At 52.4% G+C, this 26,523-nt stretch overlaps 4 protein-coding genes and 1 pseudogene across 5 annotated transcripts in view; 2 read left to right on the plus strand and 3 right to left on the minus strand.

The window, feature by feature from the left end:
• Positions 1-2,872: 2,872 nt before the first annotated feature.
• LOC116627715 (coiled-coil domain-containing protein 116-like) lies at positions 2,873-4,104 on the minus strand. Its single transcript, XM_032397601.1, has one exon. It carries the CDS (start codon positions 4,020-4,022, stop codon positions 3,234-3,236), a length of 789 nt encoding a protein of 262 aa, XP_032253492.1. The 5' UTR covers positions 4,023-4,104; the 3' UTR covers positions 2,873-3,233.
• Positions 4,105-4,665: 561 nt separating this feature from the next.
• LOC116627713 (coiled-coil domain-containing protein 116-like) lies at positions 4,666-8,284 on the minus strand. The gene is made up of 3 exons (XM_032397600.1): positions 7,241-8,284; positions 5,940-6,497; positions 4,666-5,819 (listed from the first exon to the last, which is right to left on the minus strand). The coding sequence occupies exons 1-3, from the start codon at positions 7,316-7,318 to the stop codon at positions 4,797-4,799; spliced, it is 1,659 nt and encodes a 552-aa protein (XP_032253491.1). The 5' UTR covers positions 7,319-8,284; the 3' UTR covers positions 4,666-4,796.
• A 1,622-nt stretch (positions 8,285-9,906) lies between these two features.
• On the plus strand, positions 9,907-11,888 carry YDJC (YdjC chitooligosaccharide deacetylase homolog). The gene is made up of 5 exons (XM_032397599.1): positions 9,907-10,225; positions 10,313-10,472; positions 10,674-10,773; positions 10,870-11,047; positions 11,227-11,888. The coding sequence occupies exons 1-5, from the start codon at positions 10,062-10,064 to the stop codon at positions 11,600-11,602; spliced, it is 978 nt and encodes a 325-aa protein (XP_032253490.1). The 5' UTR covers positions 9,907-10,061; the 3' UTR covers positions 11,603-11,888.
• A 444-nt stretch (positions 11,889-12,332) lies between these two features.
• On the plus strand, positions 12,333-12,946 carry LOC116627716 (annotated as a pseudogene).
• Positions 12,947-16,888: 3,942 nt separating this feature from the next.
• The window catches only part of UBE2L3 (ubiquitin conjugating enzyme E2 L3), a 54,894-nt gene continuing 45,259 nt past the window's right edge, over positions 16,889-26,523 (minus strand). For both annotated transcript variants that reach the window (XM_032397583.1, XM_032397584.1), the window contains 2 exons: positions 24,043-24,229; positions 16,889-18,888 (listed from right to left, as the gene is read on the minus strand). In XM_032397583.1, coding sequence (XP_032253474.1) covers positions 18,734-18,888; positions 24,043-24,229 — 342 coding nt within the window. In that variant the 3' untranslated portion in view covers positions 16,889-18,733. The remainder of the gene's footprint in view (positions 18,889-24,042; positions 24,230-26,523) is intronic.

Here is a 26,523-nt window from a genome sequence, read left to right on the forward strand (position 1 = left end):
GTCTCAGTAATGGCACCTCCATTTGCCTTGATTCAGCCCCCAAATTGGGACTTATCTTTAATTCCTCTCTTTACCACATTTCTCACATCTCATCCAACACATCTTGATGGCTCGAAATCCAAAACAGATTGTAAAGCATCTCTCCTGCTTTCCTTATCACCACCCTAATCCAAGACACTCTCCAGATGGATATCTATCGATATCGGTATTGCCTCTCCAGATATGGACCATTGCCTCCTGACAGATTTCAGTACTTCCACTGCTCAGTCCCCTCCAAATCACTCTCCACACAGGGAAATGATTTATACCTTAGAAAGCATATATCAGGGGGTACCTGGCTGGCTCAGTCAGTAGAGCATGTGACTCTTGATGTCAGGGGTTATGAGTTCATGACCCACGTTGGGCGTGGAGCCTACTTTAAATTTTTTTTTTTTTTTTTAATCAGGGGTGTCTGGCTGACTCAGTCGGTGGAGCATACAACTCTTGATCTCAGGGTTGTGAGTTTGAGCCCCATGCGGGTGTAGGGATTACTTAAAATCTTAAAATATATATATATATATCAAATCATGCCAGGCACCTGCTTAAAGCTGCCAACAGCTTCCCACTGCATGTAAGAGCAGAGGATGGTGAGGACACAGCAGGCAATCTCCCCCACAGGCAAAAACAGGATTCCAAGTATAGCAAAGACCCCAGAACTGGAGTAAGAGAAGCCAACGTGGTTGTCCCTCGACTTTCTCAGGGCCTCATGCCTTCTCGCAGCTATTCCCTTTCCCTGCCTCCCCCCTGCAGACCACCTTCCCCAGCTCACCCTATGGGCAGATGCTCAGGGCGGATTATGGTGTCTCCACAGACCTCCACTTTCCAGTCACAGATTGTCTTCAGGTTCACATGCTCATCTGCTCAACTTGGTTCCAGGGATTGCTCAAGGTGCAATCAGCTACGGGGCGGGGAGCGGGGGGGTGGTAAGCTGGCCTCCAAATAGGGCTACGAACAATTCCTCCCATCCCCATAGTGTGTAAGCTGCTTCTCTCATCAAGACATGGACTCTCTCATCAAAACACTGAATCTGGGCCGGCATGGCAATTTGCTTTGACCAAGAGAATGGCACAGAAATGCTGTTTTGGGACTTCGGAGCACAAGCTGCAAGAGGACTAGTGTTTCTTGCTTCACATTCTCTAGATATGTGCTTCTGAGGCCAGGGTGGGGATATGTTCTCTTCCCCGCCTTGAGGACTTGGCAGAGAGCCTTGGAAAGTTGGCAGGTATCGTGCGGCTACTATGTCTCAGAGCCCTAGGGCTCCCCTCCAGGCTCTTTTCTTCCCCCCCCCCCGCCCCAGGCTCTTTTCTACAGACAGAATTTCTTTTTTTTTTTTTTTAAGATTTTATTTATTTATCTGAGAGAGAGAGAGCACACGAGAGTGGGGAGGGTCAGAGGGAGAAGCAGACTCCCTGCTGAGCAGGAAGCCCGATGCGGGACTCGATCCCGGGACTCCAGGATCATGACCTGAGCTGAAGGCAGTCGCTTAACCAACTGAGCCACCCAGGCGCCCCAGACAGAATTTCTTGCCTCTCTGGGGAGGGCTGGGAGATGGCTGCGCCACACTGTCCACACTGGTCTTTAGCGATCAGTGCAAATTGCGCCAGAATCTCCCAGTCTATCTTGGGGTGCCTGGCTGGCTCATTTGGAAGGGCATGTGACTCTTGATCTCTGGGTTGTGAGTTCAAGCCCCACGTTAGGTGGAGAGATTACTAAAAATAAACTTAAAAAAAAAAAAATCTCTCGGTCCATCCCAATTACCAGCTCCTGGGGAAAAAATACCTGACTGGCCTGGCTTGGAATAGGGATGTATCAAGAGGGCTAATCAACTGTGGCCAAGTGGTATGGCAAGAAGGTACAACAATGTTGTGGCCCTACACTACAGTGATGGTGGCAGTGGGTGGCCTCAGGGAATGGGCCTTATGAGCTGAGCATATGCCCTAAAAGATCCTTGCCACAAGAGCTTTCTGGAACAATGGGTCCCTGACCCACCCACCTTAGGGCCCTGGTCCCTCTTGACTGGAGCAGAGGAAGTGTTTCTTCCTGAATTGCAGGGCATGGATGTGGTGTGGAAGGTCCTCCCTGCCCGGCTCCAGAGCAGCTCTATAATTGCTTCGTCTTCACACGTGGGCCACTGAGCACAGTCAGGCTGGGTTCAGCAGACTTGGGCTCTGGCGGGATTCACCCAGGCAGGATCCAGGGGGAGGTGTGGGACACCTGCCAGTCTCCCTGCACTGGCAGCCTACACAGCAAGGCAGAGTGGAGCGTCTTCACATGCTCTCTTGGCCACAAGGGTGACAGGGTGGTGGTGAGAGGTCAAGAGGATCCCTGGGTGAAGATGCCTGGATTGGGGAACAAAAAGGCTGCCCTGGGAAGGCAGAGAGGGAGAGGGTGCTGAGCTGGTGGCACAGGATGGCCAGAAGCCCCAGGAGAACCTTGGAGATGAGACCTGCCAATCACAACACCAGCCAAGTCTGCAGACCCTTCCAGAGAGAGCTGTCTGGCCCAGGGGCACTGCTGAAAGGGGGTAATCACATGGCCAGCCTGGGGCAGCCAACCCACAGCTTGCCAGACCGGCAGCCCCCATGGGACCTAGCTTGGACCTTCCAGATTCGGGAGTTGGAGATGGGAAATACAAATTAGAAAGACAGGGGGCATCAGGAAAGGGCGACTGCATGGTTCCCCGAGAGGAACGTGAGGGTGCGGCATGTCTGAGGGAGCAGGGTGCTGCCCTGGCAGAGGAGGAGCCCTCTGGAAGCAGGACCATGATGCACAGGGACTGTTAGGGAAAGAGACCATGAGTCCTAAGAGGCTGGAAGAGCCAGGAAGGTGCACACTGGAGTGGAGGAAGAGCCCGGAGCAGGGACTTGTGTTCAAGCAGAGCACGTTAGGTCAGGGGGTCGGAGCACGGCAGCTGTCAGGAAGGCCTGCTGGAGGTGTTACTCCAGGGCAGGTGCTCAGGCCTGCTGAAGTGGGGCTGCAATCTCTGGTCGAGAAAACTGTGCTCCATCAACACAAGCTTTATTTCCCCCGCTGGCTCCCCTGACAGGCCAACAGAGCTCCTCATGGGCATCCAGCCCACCCTGACCTCTGCTCAGGGCAGGGACCGGCTGGGGACGGGGGAGGGCAGGGCAGCAGTCCATTGGAGCAAGAGGAGGAGCAGGGAATCAAGCGCTGGGTGCAGCTTACAGGGGGCCTCACGGAGGGTCACTGCGGCCCACGTTTGTGGAGTGGCTGAGCCCCATCTCCACTTGAGGCTCGGGGGAGCTCTGGGATGGGCCATTGTCCCCTAAGAAATCCTCCTCCTCCTGCTCATCCTCTTCCTCCTCATTGCTCTGACTGTCCATGTCTACTACTTCCTGACACTGATGAGAGCCCACGCCTGGGCCGGAGAACACGGAGGGCTTGGGCTCTTGCTGGCTCGCGGGTTCCTGCTCCTCGGCTGTAGGATCCTCCTGAGCCGCGAGCAGCTGAGAGTCGGGAAACTCACTGTCGAAGCTGGACTCCGTGGCCTCCTCCTGATCCGCTTGGGTGGCCAGCTCCAGCAGCGTGGACAGGGACTCCGTGCTGCTGTGGGGCGCCCCGTGGTGGGGGGCCCCGTGGTGCGGGGCCCCACGGTGGATGGTGCCGCGGTGGGAGCTGCACTGGGAGGCGGAGTCATGCTGGGATGCTTGTCTGGACAGCTGCCGGGCCCACTCGGCCTCCTCCAGCCTGCGCAGCAGACAGCTCCAGTCGATCTTTGAGGACAGGCAGATGCGGGAGCCCTTCACCTTCTTGAAGCCCAGGAAGAGGTCCATGAGCGTCTCGGTGACAGGGAAGGAGATGAAGCCCAGCTGCTTGGAGAGGTTCTTCTCGAACTTGTACTTGTAGATGAGCAAGGACACGACCTTCTCCACCAAGTAGCTGACGAGCTCCTCGTACAAGGGGTTGGAGAGGTGGGATACCGTAGACCTGGAGGAGATGGAAGGTAGTGGCTTCTTCCTCATGAACTTGTAATTGGGGCTCTGTGCAACAGTCAGGGAGGGAAAGGGAGACACGTCATGCCACTCCCGATGCCTTAGGGTGCCCCTCACACCCAGAACACCCTCCACATCACCCACACAGATGCCACACTTGTCTTCACACTAGCCGTACGGCCTCGCCCCATCTGCTATGCTGTCTCAGTCCACAGCTTGAGCACAGGTCCTGCGTGTCAGCCGCACCCTCACACTTACCACAATGGCCTCCTCATGCCGACCACACCAGTCAGGCCTGCGGCAAGGCTGGTGACGTCAGTCATGGCGTCAGCCAAACTGGAGCCTGGATAACCTGGGCTCTGGTAGGTTCTCCCCCAGGCCAAGGTTCAGAGGAGGGAAGCCTGCCTGGGCCTTGATGGGTGAGACGAGAGTCAGGGGCTGTGGTGGGGACCTACCAGGGTGGAGCCACCTTTGTCTTCTCCATACCCTTCCTGAGCAACTCCCTCTCAGCAGACACACTGGGGAGTCCTGGCCTAGGTAGTGGAAGCAGAGGGAGCTGGACCTAGGATGCAGAGCCCCACTCTGGCTTAGGCTGCTGTCCACAAGGGACAGGACGCTGCCCACATAGAAGGGCCTCTGAGATTCACATGCAAACATTACAAAAATACCCAGGATAAAAAATAGGCTTTATTCATCTTTGACCACACCTGGCAGTAGCTAGGCCAGGATTTCTGCTCCCCATCAGCTTGTCACCTGCTCAGGTGGTTTCCACTGCGCAGGGCAAGATACCTGGGACAGTGGTTGCTAAAGGTGGTAGTTGAAGGAGCCTTTCCCATGCAGATCTTTCCCTAAGCTTCCTAGCCCCACCCTTGAGGTCGTGTCTGGGTACAGTGAAACAGGAGATGGGGAGAAGCTTCTTACCGAGGAGGCAAGTGGTGAGAGCACAGGAAGGTGGTGGGAGAAGCCAGGGCAGGGGGAGGTGAGAGGAGCTATGCCCCGGATGGTGGGCTGGGTCTGGCTGGAGGACCCTTCCACCACGATCCTAGGGGCAGGCAGGGTGGGGTGCATGCTCCGCCAGGGATGGGCCTTCTGGCTGGAGCTCAGGGGCCCAGAAGAAGGTATGTGTGGTCTCTGTACTTCAGGGTCCTGGTCAGGAGCCTCCTGTCTGGGGTGGGGTGAGGGAACCTTGGGTTCTTCTGTGGGTGTCACCTCGATCCTGAATCTGGTGGCCACTTGGGTACTAGACACAGGGGAACCACCTTCCTTGGGCTGGGCCCGTCCTCTGCCCTTGGTGCTCTTTCTTCGAATCATCTTGGAGCTGGAGACTTGGGTGGGAAGCACATCGTAGGGCTCCTCCCCATCAGTGGGTGTGGCTGGCTTGGAGCCTGTTGTAGAGTCAGAATTGGGCTCTGTTGGGGGCTCCCATTCTGATGGGAAGAGAGGGCAGCCATCATGGCGGCAGGCTCCACTGAGCTTATCCACAGCCTGGCGGACCACACTCTGCAGGGCAGGGAAGAGGTGGTGCTCAGCCAGAAAGTCCAGGGTCTGATAGGGCTCACGGAATGAACAATAGCCAGGCAGGTCAAAGGACGCTGGCTGGCTCAACAAGGACTTGATCTCCTTATCAAACCCTCGCTTGAGGAAGGTCAGTTCCTGTTCTCCAGGCCCGGGCTCTGATGTTTGCGGTGTCCCTGTGCTTGAGTCCAGCAGGCCTGAGAACCAGGACAGAGGTGGCTCCTGGGTCTGGGTCCACTGGCTGCTGGCCTGGCTGCCCAGTGAGTCCCACAGCAGGGAGTCCCTCCGGAAGCAGGACTGACCCAGGCCTTTCTGCAGAGAGAGGGGGACTTTCAGGGGCATCCAAGAGCAGCCAAGCAAGGCCTAACCCTGGCCCTGGGCTCTGGACTGGGGTCCATCCCGCCCACCCTGGGCCATGGCCCTAGATCTCACCCCTCTGTTCTCCAGCTTCAGCAGCCGTTTGAGGTTCTTCTCCAGCAAAAGCCTGTCCCTCATGGCTGGCAGTGAGCCCTTGCCACGGGTGCCCAGGTCACTGTCCTGGCCGTGGGAGCCCAGCCGGCCAGCTGTGAAGCTGCTATGGGAGTCAGACGTGGAGCTGCAGGAGGATGGGTAGTTGTTGGGCCATCCAGTGCAGAGGCTGGGCCGGGCCCGGTGCCGGTGCACGGTACTGAGGCTGGGCCGGGCGCGCACGCGCCGCCCAGCCCTCGGCACCTCTATCGGGTCCTGCACCTCCACCAGTGGCACCCCGGCCTCTGTCTTCATAGTGGTCATGCGCTCAGTTGCCTCTTCCACCACCGTCTGTAGGCTATCTAGCACCTGACCCTCGACGAGGAAATCCAGGAAGCTACCAAAGGGCCGAGGGTCCCTTGGGTTTCGTCGGTGGCCACGGAGCCTTAAGCTGTCTGTGGGGGTGTACCTCGATGGTGGGTGCGGCATGTGGCCCAACTTGGACGCTTGCCCCATTTCCGGGAACAGTGGCTTCTTAGGCAGCTGCACCAGAGCAGACAGGCATGTCACATAGGGCAGGGATGTTCCACAGGGGTAGGGTCCCTGCAGGTCCTCCTAGGGTGCCAGGAACTGAGTGGGAGTGGGCAGTGGAAGGAAGTGTGCTTTGGAGTCAGGAAGTTCCTGGATTTGGACCCTAGCTCTGCCACTGCAGGCTGACACCTGGGCACGATGGCCCCTCTTGAGGTCCAGTTTCCTCTTCTGCAAAGTAGGGATCGATTTCGGGCCACCCTGATGCTTCCCCGACACATAGATTTCATATATACAAGATGTGGCTAGGGAGCCTGAAAGCCCACTTCTGCCCTCACACAGGGCAGGAACGGGCAATCACAAACCCCTCTGAGTCCTACTTGGGTTCCTCATCTGTACTTTGAGCAGACCAGCCCTGTCTCCACTATACAGACCACCTGGAGTCCTGACCCCTGGGCCCCCCGTGGCTGCTTCTGAAACTTTGAGGCTTGGGCCCTGAGTAGACTCCATGCTCCCACTCAGGTACCACTCTACCAAGCTCCTCCAGAGCTGCTAGAGGTCAGGGGACACGGTGAATGAAGTTGCGGGTGACTAGGGCCCAGCGGGCGGTCAGAGGAGTGGTCAAGGTGATAAGGATGTCACTAAGAGGCTCAGAGATGAGGTCAATAGGCACTGAGAAAGAGGGGCTGTGATCTGGGGTGCTGGAGCTGGTGGGGAACATTTTGGGGCATCTTGGGAGTCAGGGCCCTGCCGGACACACTTACCCGGGCCACGTAGGTGGTGTGGCCGGCCTCGTCGTCTGCCAAGTATCCGGAATGGTGGCGGCAGCTGGTCATGGTGAGGATGCACCGGCCGGCTATCCTCCTCCTCTCGGGTTCCGCAGCGCAGCCACGGATGCCTCTCTGCGCCGGGCGGGGAGATGGCGTGAGGGTCTCCCTAGGCCTCCGTGAGTCCAACTCTCCCTTCGTCTGTCAGCCACTGCGTCAGCGGTCCCGGGGTCCGCGGGTCCCTCGCTCCCCTCACCCCACGTCCTTCACGCGTCGGGCCCTTCCGCTGCTCGGCGTCCCCTGGGCGTCTGCGCACCGTCCGTGTCCAGAGTCGTCGGGGGTGGGGTCCCCAAGGACGTCCGCATGCTGTCTCCGACCATCTCTGGGCCTGAGTGTGTCTGACCCTCCCTCCTCCTAGACCCAAAACTCCCTGGCGTCTGCCCCTGGCCCAGAGCCGACCTGCTCACCAGAGTCCGCGCCTCGCTCGGTGCCAGTCAATGTAGTCTGCGCCCTCTCCAGGGCGGCGACACCGGGCTCTGGAGTCGCCCCCACCTGCCCCGCTTGCTCATTTACATGCTACGTCCTGATTGGCTCGCAATGCCTTCTAGCCCCCCATCCGGCACAATGGCTGGGGTCGGGACCCAGTCTGGCCCCTCCCTCGCCGCTCTGTCTTTGCCCCGCCCACATTCGCAGTGGTGTCAGGGAATGCCTCTGACTGCTCCCCCAAGCCAGGAGGAGTCGGGCTGCGCACCTGAGGGGAGCCCTAAAGGGTCAAAGCCACGGCCTCCTCTGGTGACACAAGCACTTTCCTCGACTCCACTCTGGTCGCTGCGTTTCCTGGGCTCCTGCTCTCTGACTGCTCCTACCTAGGGTTCTCCCCTCGCCCAGCGTGGACGACCCCAGTGGGGGTTGGGGGTGGGGGTGGTCTTCAGCCCTCTCCCCTCTGCGGTGTCCCTGAGCGCAGTGTACGAGTCCCAGTTCTAAGGCATAGACCTAGCTTCAATTCCTAGCTCTGCTGTTTCCTGACAGTGTGACTCAACCTCTCTGATCATCTGCTCCTCCTCTATAAATAACTGAGCATCCTTCCATATGGGAGTATGGAGATTAAATCAAATCTGCGTACAACACACCCAGCACTCCAATAAGAGCCCTGGGTATCTCTCTCTCCTTTCCCTCCTTTCCCCCTAGGCCCAGTAAACTAATGTCCCTTCCAGGTGTCACCTCCTCTGAGAAGCCTTCCCAGAAGGCCTGCCACCCCAAACAGAATTACCAAAAGCCCCATTCCAGACTCTGCCACTTGTATTGCTACTTGTCTACCAGATGGTGTTCCTTGGGGGTACGAACTGAGCCCCCCTAATCTCTAATATTTCTAATACCAGTAGGTGCTGAATAAATGTCAATTTCCTCTTTCCAGTCTGCTTGCCATCAGGGCCTCTGGCTTTCCAGGATCAGCTTCCCAGGGGAGAAAGATAGTTGAAGTCCAACAATTCAATAATCACAACTGAACACAACAATCCTTATGCCAAGAGCTTGATGAAGAGCACGATGAGGCCTCTGATCTGTACAACATCCCACGAGGAGCATATGATTTGTTATGCTCAAGCTCAGCTCTGCCCTCTCTGCCCCTGACCCAGAGGAGAGCTAGGGACTAGACAACCAGAGTAGGCACAACCAGAGCAGGCCCAGAGCTTTGGAGGCCAGTCCCAGCTCCACTACTCCTGGCAGGCTCACTTTGGGCAAGACACTTCTCCCCTCTGAGCATCAGTTTCCTCATCTGTAAAACAGGAATGACATTACCAACCTCATGGGCTGAACACAAATGCTGCACTTTCCATTGGGAACATCAGCGTAGCCACATCGCAATAAAAACTCTCTGTCAACCATGGTGACTATTTGTATAGTCATCAGTAAGGAAAGTTTTTCTGGACTACAGAGGAAAAAAAATGAGATTATAAATGTAAGTTGTAGCCTGACACAGAGCTCAAGTTGTGGAATCAGGGACTAACACGTCCTCAAACGAAGCCATTGGTATACATGTTTTCTAACTTAGAACTTTTATTTTAAGAAAAAAAAAGAACGAAAGAAAGAAAAAGCCTCTTCCTAGAAAAAAATCACCAAATAGGCAATTTGAAAAAGTTCATAGTCACTATCAAAAAATGAAACATTACAAGAACGAGATAACATTGATGTGATCATTATCGTCTCAAAACAACACAAAAACTTTGGGGTGGGGGAGAAAAGGAATCGGGTTTATTTGCTTAGAAAAGTATTGGAAGGACACTATCCAGAAAGTTAACAGTGGTGAACTTAGGGAAAGGTACGATAATTTTTTTTTTCCAACAGGGTTTCCCCTCCCCCTATTTTTCATATTTCTTTTAAAGATTGTATTTATTTGAGAGAGCACGAGCAGGGAGGACGGACAGAGGGAGAGGGAGAAGCCCACGCCAGGGTGAGCAGAGAGCCCCATCTGGTGCTAGATCCCAGGGCCCTGAGACCATGACCTGAGCCGAAGGCAGACGCTTAACCGCCTGAGCCACCCAGGCGCCCCTGTATTTTTCATACTGAATAACGTTTTTGCAGTTGCTGAAAGTTCCGCGTTGCAATATCCAGCCACGGTGTTTGGTTAGGGCGAGCGCACTGTGTGGTGGGAAGGGATCGCTGCTGGCCCACACCGGGACCGGTAGGTGGCGAGAACAAAGACCAAGCGCAGCGGCGCCGGGGCGTGCGCGTCGGGGCGGAGCCTCGGACTGCGTCTAGGGGTGGGGCTTGGATCCAGTCCTCTAGAGTCCTGAGCAGTCCCTGGGAGTAATCCATGGCTCGACCGCGCGTGCTGCTGGTGGTCACCGCCGACGACTTTGGTTACTGCCCGCGGCGCGATGAGGGCATCGTAGAGGCCTTCCTGGCAGGGGCTGTGACCAGCGTGTCCCTGCTGGTCAACGGCACAGCCGCAGAGACCGCGGCGGAACTGGCCCGCAGGTGAGTGGCTGCACCCTACAGGGTCTGGGCGGGCTTGGAGAGACGCCGCTCCGGCCGCCAGTGCTCCCGTTCGCGCTCCGCCTGCAGGCACCAAATCCCCACGGGCCTCCACGCCAACCTGTCCGAGGGCCGCCCCGTGGGCCCGGCCCGCCCCGGCGCCTCGTCGCTGCTCAGCCCCGAAGGCTTCTTCCTCGGCAAGATGGGATTTCGAGAGGCGATGGCGGCCGGAGACGTAGCCTTGCCCCAGGTGCGGAGGTGCGGCTGCAGGAAGAGGCTCGCGTTGACCCCCAAGGCTCGTCCCGAGGGTACCGTGAAGCCATTAGGGGCAGGGGCGCGCGATGGATGCTTTCCTGGTGCATACTGGAGCAGTCACGCAGAGGCACTTGGAGGGAGTCCTCCTAGGTTGCTGCTTCCCGACATTCAAGGTGCCTTGTCGTTCTCTCTCCAGGTGCAGGAGGAGCTGGAGGCCCAGCTGATACGCTTCCGAGAATTACTGGGCAGGGACCCCACTCACGTGGACGGGCACCAGCACGTGCACGTGCTCCCAGGTTTGGGGGAGTCGTTGTTCCGTGGCGGGGCGCCCGGGATGAGAGGTGGTCCCAGGTAGTAGGCCTTGCTACTTCCTGAGTCCTCCCCGCCCGCAGGCGTGTGCCAGGTGTTCGCAGAGACGCTGCAGGCCAACGGGGTGCGCTTCACACGGTTGCCGGTGGAGCGCGGGGTGGACGGCTGCGCGTGGCTCGAGGCCCCCGCGCAAGCCTTCGCCTGTGCGGTGGAGCGCGACGCCCGGGCCGCTGTGGGCCCCTTCTCCCGCCACGGCCTACGGTGAGGCCCTCTGCCCCTGTCCCGCCCATATCCCGCCCATATCCCAGTGGGTCCTGCTGGCCCTTCACCTGACAGCCATGGCCGTTCCTCAGGCGTCCAGTGACATCGCCCCCACCCCACCCCAGCCCTGCCCATCACAGCCCTGCTGGTCCTCGCCGCTGATGCCCCTACATCCACAGGTGGACGGATGCCTTCGTGGGCCTGAGCACCTGCGGTCGGCACATGTCTGCTCACCGCGTATCAGGAGCACTAGCTCGGGCCCTGGAAGGCATACCCACGGGCCACACCCTGACAGCTGAGCTGATGGCACACCCTGGCTACCCTAGTGTGCCTCCGTCCGGGGGCTGCGGTGAGGGCCCCGATGCCTTTTCCTGCTCTTGGGAGCGGCTGCATGAGCTGCGTGTCCTCACCGCGCCCACACTTCGGGCCCGACTTGCACAGGACGGAGTGCAGCTCTGCACACTCCACAGCCTAGACTCCAAGAGGCCTGGGGAAGGGGTCCTTGGAGAAGCCAGTCTGGAAACATTCCTGGAGCCCTCCCCACCATGCCCCTGACAGCCAGCCAAGCATAAATGTCCTTTAGTGCACAGTGTCAAGCCCTGGGACAGCCTAGAACCAGGCCGAGAGCGGGGATCCAGTAACATACTTCCCTCGGCAGGCCCCTGTCACCTCTGTGTCCAGGTCCTCATGGCTCAGAATGGCGGCCAAAGCTTTGGCAACCCATCTTGGCTGCTGGCAGGTAGGCCCTGTGACATCTGAGCCTGGAGCCTGCCAAAGCATCTTCCTTGTTCAGATATGGTAGAGAGAGAGCGCTGTATTAATAAAATGTATGTCTTGTAAATTTGGGTGGTTTTTATTTTTTTTAAAGAGTTTATTTAAAGAGAGAGAAAGAGAATGATCGGGCGGGGGGGAGCAGAGGGAGAGAGAGAGAAGCAAACTCCCCGCTGAGCAAGGAGCCCCATGTGGGGCTCGATCCCAGGACCTGGAGATAATGACCTAAGCCGAAGACAATCGCTCAAACCGACTGAGCCACCCAGGGACCCCAAGTTTGGGTGGCTTTTAAACTGTGCCCTGGGAACTGTGAAAACGTTCAGACACAAGACAGGGCAAACGCAACTCCTTCAGGGCCCAAACCAGGTCATTATAACAGAATAGATATGCAAAACATACTCCAAGTTCTAGTTTTGTTCATGCTTAAGTTTATTCTTTTGGGGGGAGGGAGGTTGGGAGAAGAATGTCTCACCAGGCTACTTTTTGGAAGGTAATATTATAATCTCAAATTTTATTTAAAGAGTCACATGTTTTTCTTCCTCTTCCCCTAAGCGGCCTGAGGTGACCTCTGAAAATGGTTCGCTATTCGCTTGACCCAGAAAACCCTACGAAATCATGTAAATCAAGAGGTTCAAATCTTCGTGTTCACTTTAAGAACACACGTGAAACTGCCCAGGCCATCAAGGGTATGCATATCCGAAAAGCCACCAAGTATCTGAAAGATGTCACTTCACAGAAGCAGCGTGTGCCATTCCATCGCTACAATGGTGGAGTTGGTAGGTGTGCCCAGGCCAAACAGTGGGGCTGGACACAGGGTTGGTGGCCCAAGAAGAGCGCTGAATTTTTACTGCACATGCTTAAAAATGCAGAGAGTAATGCTGAACTAAGGGTTTAGATGTTGATTCTCTGGTCATTGAGCACATCCAGGTGAACAAAGCCCCCAAGATGCGGGGTAGAACGTACAGGGCTCATGGTCAGATTAACCCATACATGAGCTCTCCCTGCTACATTGAGATGATCCTTACTGAAAAAGAGCAGATTGTTCCTAAACCAGAAGAGGAGGTTGCACAGAAGAAAAAGATATCCCAGAAGAAACTGAAGAAACAAAAACTTATGGCCCGGGAGTAAGTTCTGAAGAATAAATACAAATAAAAATAAAAAGAGAAAAAAAAAAGTCACTTGTTTTGTTGTTGTTTTGCGGCGCTTGACCTCACAACCTCACGTGAGATCGAGACCTCAGCTGAGATCAAGAGTTGGAAGCTTAACTGACTGAGCCACCCAGGCACCCCAAAAGTCACCTGTTCTAAACAGGCGTCCCTTTGCCATCCTAGGGGCAGATCTAAGGAGGTCCTGCAAGCCTATTTAAATTTTTCCAGGAGGAACAGTCTTCTGTGGAAATGGGATCCAGGACTCCTCACCAGACCTGGTAATGTGTGCATGCCCTGTCACTGGGGCTCATGTGTCTTGGATCAAGGAGAGGCAGGGAGCAGATGGGGAAGGTGGCAGGGAGTTCTTGGGAGCAGAGAGTCCTGCCCCACTCTCGAGTGTGGAAAGGCAGATGGAATGATGATCCTTCCTGTCTCATTTAATCTCACATAATCCCCTATGCACAGGGACCAATATCTCCATCTTACAGACCAAGAAGTAGAAGTGGCAGAGCAGGGCTTTGAAGCTACCTGCTCATTTATTCACCATGCCCTGTGTCAGGCAAGGGATCGGGCGCCCAAAGAGCTCTCTCGGCCTAGGCAGCCCTGAGGGATGTATAGCTTTCTGAAGGGGTAAGGGTGGGATCTTGCTCCTCCTTCCTGCTGCCCCCATCCTACACCTCTACCCCCCTTGACTGTGGCTTCAGCCCACTCTTCTGGCTCCATCTTTCTTTTTTTTTTTAAGATTTTATTTATTTATTTGAGAGAATGAGAGAGAGCACATGAGAGGGGGGAGAGTCAGAGGGAGAAGCAGACTCCCTGCTGAGCAGGGAGCCCGATGCGAGACTCGATCCCAGGACTCCAGGATCATGACCTGAGCCGAAGGCAGTCGCTTAACCAACTGAGCCACCCAGGCACCCTGGCTCCATCTTTCATACTAACCTTCCCTTGACCATGATTCTTTCAGCAACAGGCCCTTTCCTCCTACCCTTCCTCCGTGGCTGTAAACTGGAATCACTTAGTCCCTCCTAGTGCCTTGCCCTCACCTCCTTGCCTCAGCCCAGTGGGGTCTGGCCACACTCCTGCAGGCTGCTGGCTGGAGCTGGTAGGGGTGGCCTGAAGGCAGCCTGTTGGCACAGAGGCACCTCCTTTGGGGGGGGCGAGAGGGGGTTCCACTATTTTTTTTTTTTTTAAGATTTTATTTGACAGAGAGACACAGCAAGAGAGGGAACACAAGCAGGGGGAGTGGGAGAGGGAGAAGCAGGCTTCCCGTGGAGCAGGGAGCCCGATGCGGGGCTTGATCCCAGGACCTGGTTCCACTATTTTGAGAGGAGGAGGCAGCTGGCTGTGTGGCTCTGAGACTCAGGACAGAGGTGTGGGTGGACAGGAGAGATTTGGGGTCCGCACAGACAAGATGAAGGTGCGGAGCGGGCTCCTGTTGCTCGGAGGGAGAGAGGAGTGAGTGGGCTGAAGGCCCAGATCAGCCCTAGGGACCATGAGCATGTGACAGTGGAGAGAAGACAGGGGCCATGGCCACACTGGTAGAATAATCTGGAGACCGAGGTCCACCTCACAAGGGGAGGGAAAGTGGTAAGGCAGAAGGCTGCAGGCCGTACAGGGCCTGCTGCGGAGCTGGTCATTAGGAGCCCCACTGGGGAGATGGGCGTATTCCTACGTCAAACCTGCTGTGCACTGGGTGGCTTAGGCAAGGGGTTTACTGTTCTCCACCCATTCATCAGTTATGGAACGAAGGTCTATTGTGGGCCGGGCCGGGGCTGGGTGCCAGGACAGCCCAGCCTGCAAGGAGCTCAGTCTGGCACGAACACGGGGATAGCTGGTGTGATCCGGACTGCAGTGGGAGGGGACTGGGGGAGGAACACAAAGCAGAGTGTGGGGCAAAAGGGGATTCCTAACCAAGTCAGGCCTGCTTGGAGAATGCCCTCTGAAGAAATGACTTCTTTCTCTGGGCCTCAGTTATGGCCTCCGCTGTCAGGCAGCCCTTTGCGCTCTGATCCTCTGAGAGGCGTGTAGGGTGCCCCCAGGAGCCCTTCTGCAAGAACGTGTTCCAATCACCCAGGAAACAGCTATCTAGCAAGTACCGCCTGAGCCAGGCTACCTTCAGCTCTGCTCCTTCTCCAGCTGGTGCCATCACCCCGTGCTGCATGAGGGACGCAGGGAGAGGAGGAAGAGCCAGTGCAGACGGGGCAGGAAGAACCAAGACCAGCTCTGGCTTTGCCTTCGACCGGGTCAGGGGGCTGCCCTGGCAGGGTGGGACACGGAGGTGCTGCCAACTGAAGAAAGAGAGCGGGGCTGAGAGGCTGCCAGCCTGTGGACTGCGCAATGAGGAAGTCCTGGGGCCCTTGCCAGAGGAAGCCTCAGGGAGCCAGGGGCTGACAGAAGCCAGGCTGCCATGGGCACTGGAGTGATGAGGTAGATGTGTATTTTGAGCTGAACAATTAATACAAGAGTAAGGAAGGCAAGAAAATGGTGGCTCCGGAGTTGAGAAAGTTGAGAGAAGGTCCCATAGGGCTCCGGATTTGGGAAGGGTCAGGCTCCAAGGAACCTGAGGGGTGGACTGTAACAGGCTCTGGAGCCAGACTGTAAAAACCCGGGCCTGGTTTCCTTGGCTGTCACTGAACCTCAGTCTCTTCCTCTGTAAAAATAGGGATAATGGTGTCCATGGCGTTGTCTGGAGAGTCACGGAGGATGAAGTACTAGAACACAGCAGAGTACCCTGCTGATGATCAAGGGAAAGGACCGGCTCCTTGCTTCCTGGTAAAAAGACATCCCAGGAAGGTTCCTCCTGGACACCTGCAGACCTATCTGACAGGGCAGGTCTGGTCTCCGCTGGTGTCAAATTCCAGACAGGGAAATAAGAAACAAGCATCATGGCCCCATGCTGCGTCAATACAACAACAGGAGGTCACTGGGACTTGGAGGCCAGATTCCTGGCTGGAATCATTCAAGGAAATGGCCTAGCCCCAGCCTCAGGCACACCCTCCTGAGTTCGGTGATGTTGAACAAGACAGCCACCCTTCCTCAGGGCCTGAGTCTGCTCCTCTAATAGTATCACTCTCTTGGGACTGAGAAGTGTACTGAAATGAGGCACATACATAGAGGCCACTGTCCCCTCCCCTGACACCCAAGGTGCCCGTTGGCAGGCCCTAATGGTCTGGCTCTCCAGCCTTTTTGGCTTCCCTCCTGGGAAGGCCACACGGCTCTGTGCTCTCTTCTGGAAAAGCTGGGCGTGGGGAGAAAGGAGCAGGCAGAAGAGTGAGCCTGGGCCCTGGCCGTCCCTCCCCCGTCTACAAGAACACAGGCCCCGGGCTCTGCCCACTCCCAGTAAGGAAGAAACCCACAAGACCAAACCAGTGTCGGAGAGCATTTTTATTAAGGGCAGCAGAACGGGATCGCGGCATCTCAGAAAGCCTATTCTCCGCCATGGGTGTGGCGGGGAGGGGCAGGGTGGACGGGGAGGACCCAGCGCACTCCGAGGAACCCGGCGGGCGTGAATTCCTGAGTGGGCTCGGGTCAGCGGTGGCCGCTCCACAGCTCTCCCCTTCTCCAGAGGACCCAGCTGTTTGGTTGTGCAGCAGCCAGGGCTGCCCGCCAGCGTGCTCAAAGCCTGGCCCGGGGACTGCCCAGGCTGGACGGGACAAACTGCCTAGGCCTGAGGGAGGGCCCACCCACTGCCTCGCTCTCCCAGGGCCAGGCCTCTGATGGGGCAAACCCTGGGCTGCCATGCCAGGGCTGGGAGTCCCTGAGGGGCTGCCGGCTTTCACAGAGGTATCCTCCCACGATGAGCAGAGAAGTGAGAGGGTGACAGGCGGGCAGAACTACGCTGGTAGAGATATGAAGCAATGGGACAGTCTCCAAGAATGGCAATATTTCTGGGTTCAGAGAAGCAATGAGAACAAATGGTGGCTTATTTGTATAGCTTCTGACAGAATTTGGCATTTTATTACAAATCTGCATGTGAGTGAAATAAAAGTCCATCATCACCTTTCTGCTAATGAAGAGACAGATGTGGAAACACTGGCCCGACGCTCTTGCGTTCCCGGGCACACAGGAGTCTCCGGAACCTGCCCCCGGCGTACCTAGGACTAAAGAAGCTGAGTTCATTGACACACCGCAGGGGCCATGCACCTGGACAACTAAACAACATTATGCTGCCTAACCTACCCATCACACCCACCTCTGCACAGGTGAAACCATCTTACAGGTCTGTAAAGCCCCGGAAAGATCCCAAGTAAGAGAGCTAAAAACAGAAAGCAGTTTCTTTACGTGATCTTCTCCACAGAATCTAGTTCCCCCCTGAGAACCAAGAAGGGCAGCCGCCAGTGGCAGAAGAGGAGTTGGTGACACGGCGTCTGGACCATCGGCTTCCTCTGGGTGTCAGTGACCCGCATTCTCGATTTCAGGGGCAGTCCCGCTTGCTTTGAAAAGACATTAACATTCAAATCCTTACAAGTTCATCTGATGATAAATTCTAAGGTCAATTTTATTTCTACAAAAAAAGGCAGTCAAAACAATATAAAACACATGTAAAGGATATTACTGAGTGAGCTTCAAGTGGAGCTTGACTCTGCAAAGGCTGTGAGTCCAGAGGGAGAGGGAAGGCCGTCTTATTCCGGGGCTGGCCGGCTGCTCCAAAGGAAGGGGCCAGCAGGGCACCGGCAACCCCAGACTGTTGCTGGCTACAGCCAAGTCCCGCAATTCCAACCCCGCAAAGGGTCAAACTGTGCCGAGGGAGGGTCGCAGTGGGGCTGCGCTGCACTGAGGAGCTGGGAGAGCGTGGCACATTCAGATGGAGCTCAGAGACAGGTGAGCGTGGAATTTCACATGGACGTCTGGCTTCGGCGTTGTCCGCAATGACCAGCACGTCTTCTACAGTGGCTGCAGGGAGGAGCGTCAACCTTTGGCCGCAGGAGCCTCTCTGGCGAGAAATTCCTCACACAAGTGCACAGCATCCTCTGGTCGGCAGGCCCTCCCCTGGGGTTGCCACAGACCTGGGTTTCCCCAAGCAGGCCAGGCCAGGCTGAAGTTCAATCACGCACACAGACATCAGGGTTTGCCCATTTAACCAATATTATTGTGGTAACACCAGCCAGATTTTTACAGAAGAACTGGGCCTCCCTTTTCATGGCTGGTTTTTGTTTTGTTTTGTTTTGTTTCGTGGTGAGGGGGAGGTGGTGGGGTGGTGAGTGGTGGTTTGCTTGTTTTTAAATTCTTTTTAAAGGATGTTATAAATTGGAGCCAGGAGAATTTGAACCAACTCCCACACAGGGCAGTGCAACATGGGAGCAGAGAAGCCACCAGAATTGCCAGGAGCGGTCTCTTCTCCTTTGCGGAGGAGATAGCCCTGGGTCTGGGGGAAGTGAATGAGTGAAAAATAAACCAAATGCAAGAAAGTGGGAGTTGCAAGGGCAGGGGAAGAAAGGGAACTGCAACTTTTTTTTTTCTTTTTTTTCCTTAACCTTAAGGGCTAAATGTAAATTGAAGGTTTTGGATCAATTTGGACAAGAAAAGAAACACCATTCTTTTAAAGTAGATTGAAGCAGTGATTTTTAAAACAAAGAAAGCAGAACTAGAACATCTTAAATTTTTAATCCTTTCTTTACAGGTTACCTAAACCACTTTTGATTAAGAAAACTGTAGAAAGTTAGTAACTGCCACAAGCAAATGCCAGGCGGCGGCACGTGTCAATTTCCACAGAGTCCTGCTTTGCGGGGTCTCCGCTCACACTCGCTGGAATCGGTCGCGGCAGAGTTTAGTCCACAGGTCGCTTCTCCCCGTATTTCTTTGTAAACTCTTCAGCATTCTTACAGAATTTTTTACGGTCCTTAGAGTATTCTTCAGCTAGGTCAGCCCGAAGTGGGTGCTCGGGCTGGGGGTCGTTCACCAGTGCTATGAGGGACTGGATTACTGCCAAGAAAAGGACCAGGCACCGCTGGTTAGAACAGTCTCAGAAAGGGCAACTTCTGACTGCAACACTGACTTACATCAATGTGCTTTTAAGATAAAGTGGCCTCCCGTTTATCCAAAATTCTAACCACCAGGGCGCAACCCATCTCTCCTCTGTAGTTGGGAGAAAGTGCTGGGCCACAAGCTGCTAACACAACAGCGGGTAACTGTTCAGAGTGACACCTCCACCTCCTCCAGGAACCTTCCTGAACTGACATCTCAGGGAACCCCCAGTCACTCTCACTCCCCCTTCTCCTGAACTCTGGAGATCTCGGTCCTAGCACGGACACCCCCCTCACATACATATACACACACTTGCACACACAGGTGGAGCTTCTCCAGGGCAGGGACTGGGTGACGTGTCCCCTCACTACGATCGGTTCAGGGGACTTTGGTGTCTGCATGATGTAAATGCATAATGAGCTCACCCTGGAAGACCCCTAAGAGCTTCTCAACTAGCTGAGACAGGTTCACTTGACATGCTGTCTTAACTGCTGGAAGGTAGCTAACCCTCACCAGTGTTACGCTCTCAATCCCAGAAGCAGAAATCACACCAACTGCTTGGGGTGGGCTCCACAACGCTTTCGCAAAGTACAGTAAGTCCTAGATGTCCTGGAAGGCTAGCCCTGGGATGGAAGGGCCACAGGGGAAAGGAAGGTGGGGGAGGGAGATCGAGGGGGAAGGATGGAAGGTCCAGGAACCCCAGGCTCCCTCACCTCAGAAGTGGGATGCATGTAGCCACTCTACCTTCTCACACACGTTTTTCCTCACCCAGCCCTGATTAGGACCAGCACCCCCAGAATGCTGTGTTCCTTCCCACTGCCACGTTCCTAGCAAAAAGGCATCTCTCCTCTGGATTACCGATGCCACGGATTCCTTTGCTGGGGACTGTGTTTTTCACCCCAGCATTACAAGTTATGGATTAAATGCTAGTGCTGGCTGAGCCAGGCACAAAGGCCTACCCAGCCCCTAGCTCTGCTCTGAGTGGGAGGAACAGCACAAAGTACCCCTGCCCAGGCAGCCAAAGCCCACTTGCCCTCACCTCTGCCTATCAGTGCTACCAGGTGAGATGGGGCAATTGAGGGTTTCTGTGACCATGGTGGACACAGCTGAGGAGGGGTGGCACATGCAGGGCTGACGGGGTCCAGGTTGAGTAGGGAGGAGGGGCTGGTGGGCAAAGAGGGTGGACTGTGAAAAGCAAGCAGGAGTGAAGGGCCTGGAAGCATCTCTGTAGGCTGAGGCAGTTTCTAATCCAATCTCCACACCACCCCCAGGGGCAGGCATTATCACCTCCCACCTGTAAATATCTCTAAGAGGAAGCAGGCCCTGCAAGTATATTTTTGTCTGTTTATTTAAGATTTATCCCTTTCACATTTGATTCTTGTGTGACAGTACAAATGATAATAAAGCTATTTTGTTTGTCCCTGTTTCCCCAATTCCCACCACTGGTGTTCCACTGTTTGCCATATATCCACATATAGCCTAAATAATTAGTTACCTCATATATTTCTCTAAATCACCTCATTTTTTAAAATATAAATCTTTTTCAAAGAAAAAGTAAATGTAACTCCAATGGAAAATCACTTTGACTTGCCATAAACAGAAGGTATGCATCAACAAACATTAAAATGAGCACCTAAGGCCCCCTCCTGTCCAGCCAAGGGAAGCAACCACACTGAGACAAACACTCTTCCAGAGCACACCTTTCACAGTTTCTTTCCGACACTACCCCAGCTCGAGGGCCATGCCCTATTTTAGCAAGCTCCCACATTGCCCACCCTGTGCTCAGCTGTGAGACTGCTCCATATCCCTCCTGTTGTTCTTGACTTCAGGTTGGGAACCTGCACCACATGTGACTCAGTGCATAAACAGATGGCTTCCTGTCTTCTGCTGTGATTAGAAACTGTTCTATAGCAGAACTGCTGCTTCATTAGCATTTCAGGAACCTCAAGGGGCTCTTGCCTGGATGAGTGCGTTGGGGGTGTGTATGGGGATGGGGCACTGAGGAGTTTTCAAGGTTTCCTGTTCACCCTCCGTGATGGGTCCTCAGGTTTTCTGGCTTTTCACTATGATCATCTTAATACTGAATGTATCAGTACAGAACCATTTGTTCATTATTAAGGCTGGCTTTTCAAAAGATGATCACTTTGCAAGTTTGCTATATCTGTTAAATTCTTTTCTGGTAACTTGCTGTCGCTTATTTGATCAAGTCGAAATATTCTCCAATTTATTTAGTAGTTCTGACGAGTATTTCATTCTTTCTCTGTTCCTTTGGGTGCATTTCAGGCTCCTTATTTAAACTGTAATAAAATCCAGCTGAGCTTAGCTTGCTTTACTAGTGAGGACACTGACAGCTACAACTGCTTTTCACACTACAACTGTGGCCCCATCCCAGCATTTTCACACATAAAACAGTGCACTCATTATATTTTACAAATGGTCTAGCCCTGGCTTTTTTAAAATCTCTTCCTTGACCCAAATGTTTCTCAGAAGTTATTTTATTTTGCCTCCGAAATGTAAGAGTTTAAAAACATTACCAAATTTTACCTCCTACTCTCAATGTATAGGATCAGAGAATAAAGGCTATAAAATTTCCCCATTTTTGTTCTTACTCTTTGTAATAGGGGATGTAAACAATATCTGTGATTCAACCCCCCACTTCAGATCCAGGGGCTCCGTTCTCAGAATAAAATGTGAGTGGTACCTTCCCCCAACCTTGAAAGTGTGCAATGCCTAACCAGCCTTCTACAGAATGTGCTACAAAATCTAATTAGTCTTCTGCTGTTTATTATATTTCTTGAATCCTCTTTCTAAATTTTATCTGCTTGATTTGTTTTAAGATAATAATGTGGGGGGACGGAAACATTCAATTTAGGAATTATTTGATTTTTCTCTATATAATTTTGTTGCTGTTGTTTGGTACATACAGAGTCCATATTATGCTGGCTTTGTTACTGACTCTAATTTATATGCAAATCTTATTCAACCACCAAACTAAGCCCTTGCTCTGTTGCTGAGACATCTACTAGAACCAGATACACTGCTGAACAAAACTTTGTCTTCAAGTTCTTTTTTTCTGGTGTTATTATCGCCAACTTCTACTACCTCTCTGTTTGATATAGTTTTGCTTTGTTTCTTGACTTTTCTCCTGTTTTTGCTCAATTTTTAATGCTTCCCTACTTCCTAATTAAAAATTGAGATATTAAAAAAGTTGAGATATAACGGGGCGCCTGGGTGGCTCAGTCGTTAAGCGTCTGCCTTCGGCTCAGGTCATGATTCCAGGTCCTGGGATCGAGCCCCGCATTGGGCTCCCTGCTCTGCGGGAAGCCTGCTTCTCCCTCTCCCACTCCCCCTGCTTGTGTTCCCTCTCTCGCTGTGTCTCTCTCTCTGTCAAATAAATAAATAAAATCTTTAAAAAAAAATAAAAAATAAAAAAAATAAAAAAATAAAAAAGTTGAGATATAAAAAAAGAAAAACTCTTAAAAGTATAGAATTAAGTTGTTTTTAGTAGATACACAAAAACTGTGTGATAGCACCATTTCACTCCAGAACATTTTCATCATTCCCAAAACAACACCCACTCTCAGTCACTTCCTAATCCCCTCATCCCAGCCCTAACAAACACTACTCTATGTTCTCTCTCTGTAGAATAGCCTATTCTGGACATTCCATGTACAGTCAATTCTAGGTATTTTTTGCGGTAGTCATGTACCCTAAAGTTGCTGTGAATGCTGAATTACACACAGATACTCAGCCATGAGTGACCTCTGGAATGACCAGCTGCAGAACCACCCAGCTGAGCCCAGCCAACCTACAGAATAAGAAATACCAAATTCTTATTATTTTAACCCATGAAGTTTTGAGGTCATTTGTAATATAATAATAGACAGCAGCAGCAAGGGAACACGGCAGCAAGTGCCAGGGACAACATGCTTGATGTATGTGAGGAGCTAGGAATTTGTACAGAAAAAAAACCCAAGGACATGCACTTAAGAACATACTTCGTCAAGCTTTTATAAATATCAACTTGTACATGACCGAATGCCACGTCCACTGGAGATCTTTCTATTCTGATTCAACATAAAACCCACTCTTTTCTACTACTCAGCTGTGAAACCTGATGGGCACCTTTCACAGCTATTATTTCAAATAAGGAAGGCTTAACTTCCTGTGCAAGATTTTCAACTCCATCTTCCAGGGGTTCCACTGAAAAATGACTATATTGGTCACTGAAAAACCACCTGTGGCCTCACAAATTCCAGCCTCATCCACTCCCTTTAATCTGAAAAGACTGTATAGTGGTTCAGGTAGCTACAGATCAGAAAGCCACGAAAAATATGAGATTAGGAGTTCAAAAGAAAGTTCTGGAGTTAACAAAAACTGGACACAGTCTGTAACAAAATCTAGATACTTCCATGGGACAAGAGGAAGGCTAACCATAATAATGAATCAAGTACCTTTCCCAGAAAAATGAGCACATGTATGTTCACAGAGAGGGACCTGGACACGTGGTCACATATGGCCACATACAATTACAAGGAATTCCAGGCCCACTAAAGCCAACTCTGTGCTTTCATCAGGGTACACAGCCCACATGACCATGCCCCTTCCCCCAACACCACCTCCTCTGAGCCACTACCATTGTGCTGCCCACCACATGGCTTTGCCTTATGCCCTTCTTTTAGTCTGGCAGGACCTCTCCAATCTCCCTTCTTCCTTCAAGTCTGAGTTCATGTGCTAACTGCTGTGTGAGGTCACCTTAAACACCACTTGCCCTTTCTCAGAGCAGCCCTGTGATCCTTCATGAAAACTTGCAGGGACAGTGCCCACACCCCTTCACTGCATAGGTAGCCAATGCTGGGCTGGTCTCTCTACATGTGTCCCCACTGGTTGGGAGCAAAGGAGGGCCTCCTCCAATACCTACACAGGTCAACGGTTTAACTGAGATGTGCCCTTCCCACAAGGAATGGTGGGACCTCAGCAGCACCTCTGTGTGCACTGGAGTTGGTCAGGTAAGATTTCTCTGGACTCTGTGAGACATGGCCTTAGAAAGGACTGAAGAGACCCTGCCCCACGGCAGCAACATCCAAGGAAGACACCAGAAGCATGCTTTACCTTGGTCGGTTTTGGTTGCTGGCTTCCAGTTTTCAGCACTAATTACTGGCAGACAGACCTGCCCCTTTTCATCGATGTTCGGGTGATAGATCTTTGTTTTAAATGTGATCTTCGGTGGTTTGAATGGGTATTCTGCTGGAAAGTTGATTTCGATTCTGAAGGCCCCCTTATCATATGGAGGGTTGTCCTGCAGGGAACAAGAAAAGATCAAATGAACACGCTACAGCTCAAAAACCTGTCGCTGAGACAGAACTGGTCTGTTTACTTGAAAAACTAATTTATTTCAAGCAGTATGCCAACTGAAGCCTTGTCACCTTGAGGGCAACCAACAGTCGATCAGTATTTCTAGAGCAAGATGTCTGCTAAGTTCCAGAAAGCTCCGAGATTGACGGTGTGGTCACTTTATCTTTGTATCCTTAATAGACTTTGAGTAGTTTTAGGTTTACAGCAGCACCAAGAGGGAAGTCCAGGTATCCCTCACTTTCCAAAAGTTCAAGTGACACCACTTTACTTTCAGGAAAGGCCTACATTAGTACCTGTTTTGCTAGCCAACAGAAAGAAATCTGAAGAGGATTTTCACTTTTACCAAAAAAGGCAAAAAAGTGAAAACACACGTGTTTGTCTTGCTGCAATCCTTTACAGAGGCAGCACGCGCCCCAGGAGCAGCCAGAGTGGTGGCGCCGCACAGCGCCTTCCCTGGGAACTACACTCGGTGTCTCCGTGACAAACTCTGAACTGTGTCTGTGAGCACCTGTGCTTTATCTGATTTTGTGTTATCTGTTAGCAAGATGTGTCCTAAAGTATCAGACAAGCCTAAGAGAAGTTATTTTTGGGGTCTGGGAACACTAAACATTTTTTCCATGTAAATTAATGGTAACTAACTGCTTCTTTGCTTTACACCATTTTGGCTTACACAAGGTTTCCTAGGAACGCTCTACTTTTGTTTGTGTGGTTTTTAAGATTTTATTCTTACGTAATCCCTTCACCCAATCTTGGGCTCAAACTCACAGCCCTGAGATCAGGAGTCGCAGGCTCCAGTGACTGACCCAGCCAGGCACCCCAGAATGCTCTACTTTTAGGATAGCAGGGGAAAGCTGAGCTGGGTTCCTGTATGTCCACTCCTCCACACACACAGCCTCCCCAACTATCAACATCCCTCATAGAGTGGCTTGTTTGTTACAATCAATGAACCTACACTGACACCTCATTATCACCCACAGTCCAGTTACATTAGGGTTCACTCTTGGTATCATTCATTTTATGGTTTTGGTATGGTATCATACATTAGAGTTAGAATCCGACAGTATATATAGCCTTTACAGATGGCTTCTTTCACTTCGTAATATGCATTTAAGGTTCTGCCATGTTTTTTTCATGGCACAATAGCTCATTTCTTCTTAGCACTGAATATTTCATTGTCTGGATTTAGCACCACTTATTTTATCCATTCACCCACTGAAGGACATCTTGGTTGCTTCCAAGTTTGGCAACTATGAATAAAGCTGACTTACACATCTGTGTGCAGGTTTTTGTGTGGATACACCTTCCCAACTCCTCTGGGGAAATACCAAGCAGCATGATTCCTGGATTATAGGTTAAGAGCATGTTTAGTTATTTTTTTTTTTAAGACTTATTTTATTTATTTATTTTTAAAGATTTTATTTATTTAGTTGTCAGAGAGAGCACAAGCAGGGGAAGCAGCAGAGAGAAAAGCAGGCTCCCTGCTGAGCAAGGAGCCCAATGTGGGGTTCGATCCCAGGACCTAGGGGTCATGACCTGAGCCGAAGGCAGATGCTTAACTGACTGAGCCACCCAGGCCTCCCAAGAGTATGTTTCGTTTTGTTAAAAAAAAAAAAAAAAAAAAAAAATCAACTGTCTTCCGAAGTGGCTGCACTATTTTACATTTCCACCACCATCGAATGAGAGTTCCTCACTGAGAGACATCCTTCCCAGCATTTGTTGGTATGTTTGTTTTTTTTTTTAAAGATTTCATTTATGAGAGAGAGAGAGAGAGAGAGGATGAGCAGGGAAAGGGACAGAGGGAGAGGGGAAGCAGACTCCCCTCTGAGCAGGGAGCCTGACATGGGGCTCATCCCAGGACTCCGGGATCATGACCTGAGCCGAAGGCAGACGGCAGCAGACGCTTAACCGCTTAACTGACTGAGCCACCCAGGAGCCCTAGTGTTAGTGTTTTAGACTGCTGTCATTCTAATAGGTGTGTAGTGGTATCTTGTTGTTATTTTAATTTGCAATTCCCTAATAACAATATAATGTTGACTATTTCATATGTTTATTTGCCATCTATATATTTATCTTCCTTGGTGAGATATCTGTTCAGATTTTTTGCCCATTTTATTTATTTTTTGAAGATTTTATTTATTTACTTAAGAGAGAGAAAACATGAGCAGGGGGAAGGGCAGAGGGAGAGGCAGACTCCCCGCTGAGCAGGGAGCCTGATGTGGGACTTGATCCCAGAACCCT

This window comes from Phoca vitulina, unplaced genomic scaffold (assembly GCF_004348235.1).
Source record: "Phoca vitulina isolate PV1807 unplaced genomic scaffold, GSC_HSeal_1.0 scaffold100, whole genome shotgun sequence".
Classification (NCBI taxonomy): Eukaryota; Metazoa; Chordata; class Mammalia; order Carnivora; family Phocidae; genus Phoca; species Phoca vitulina.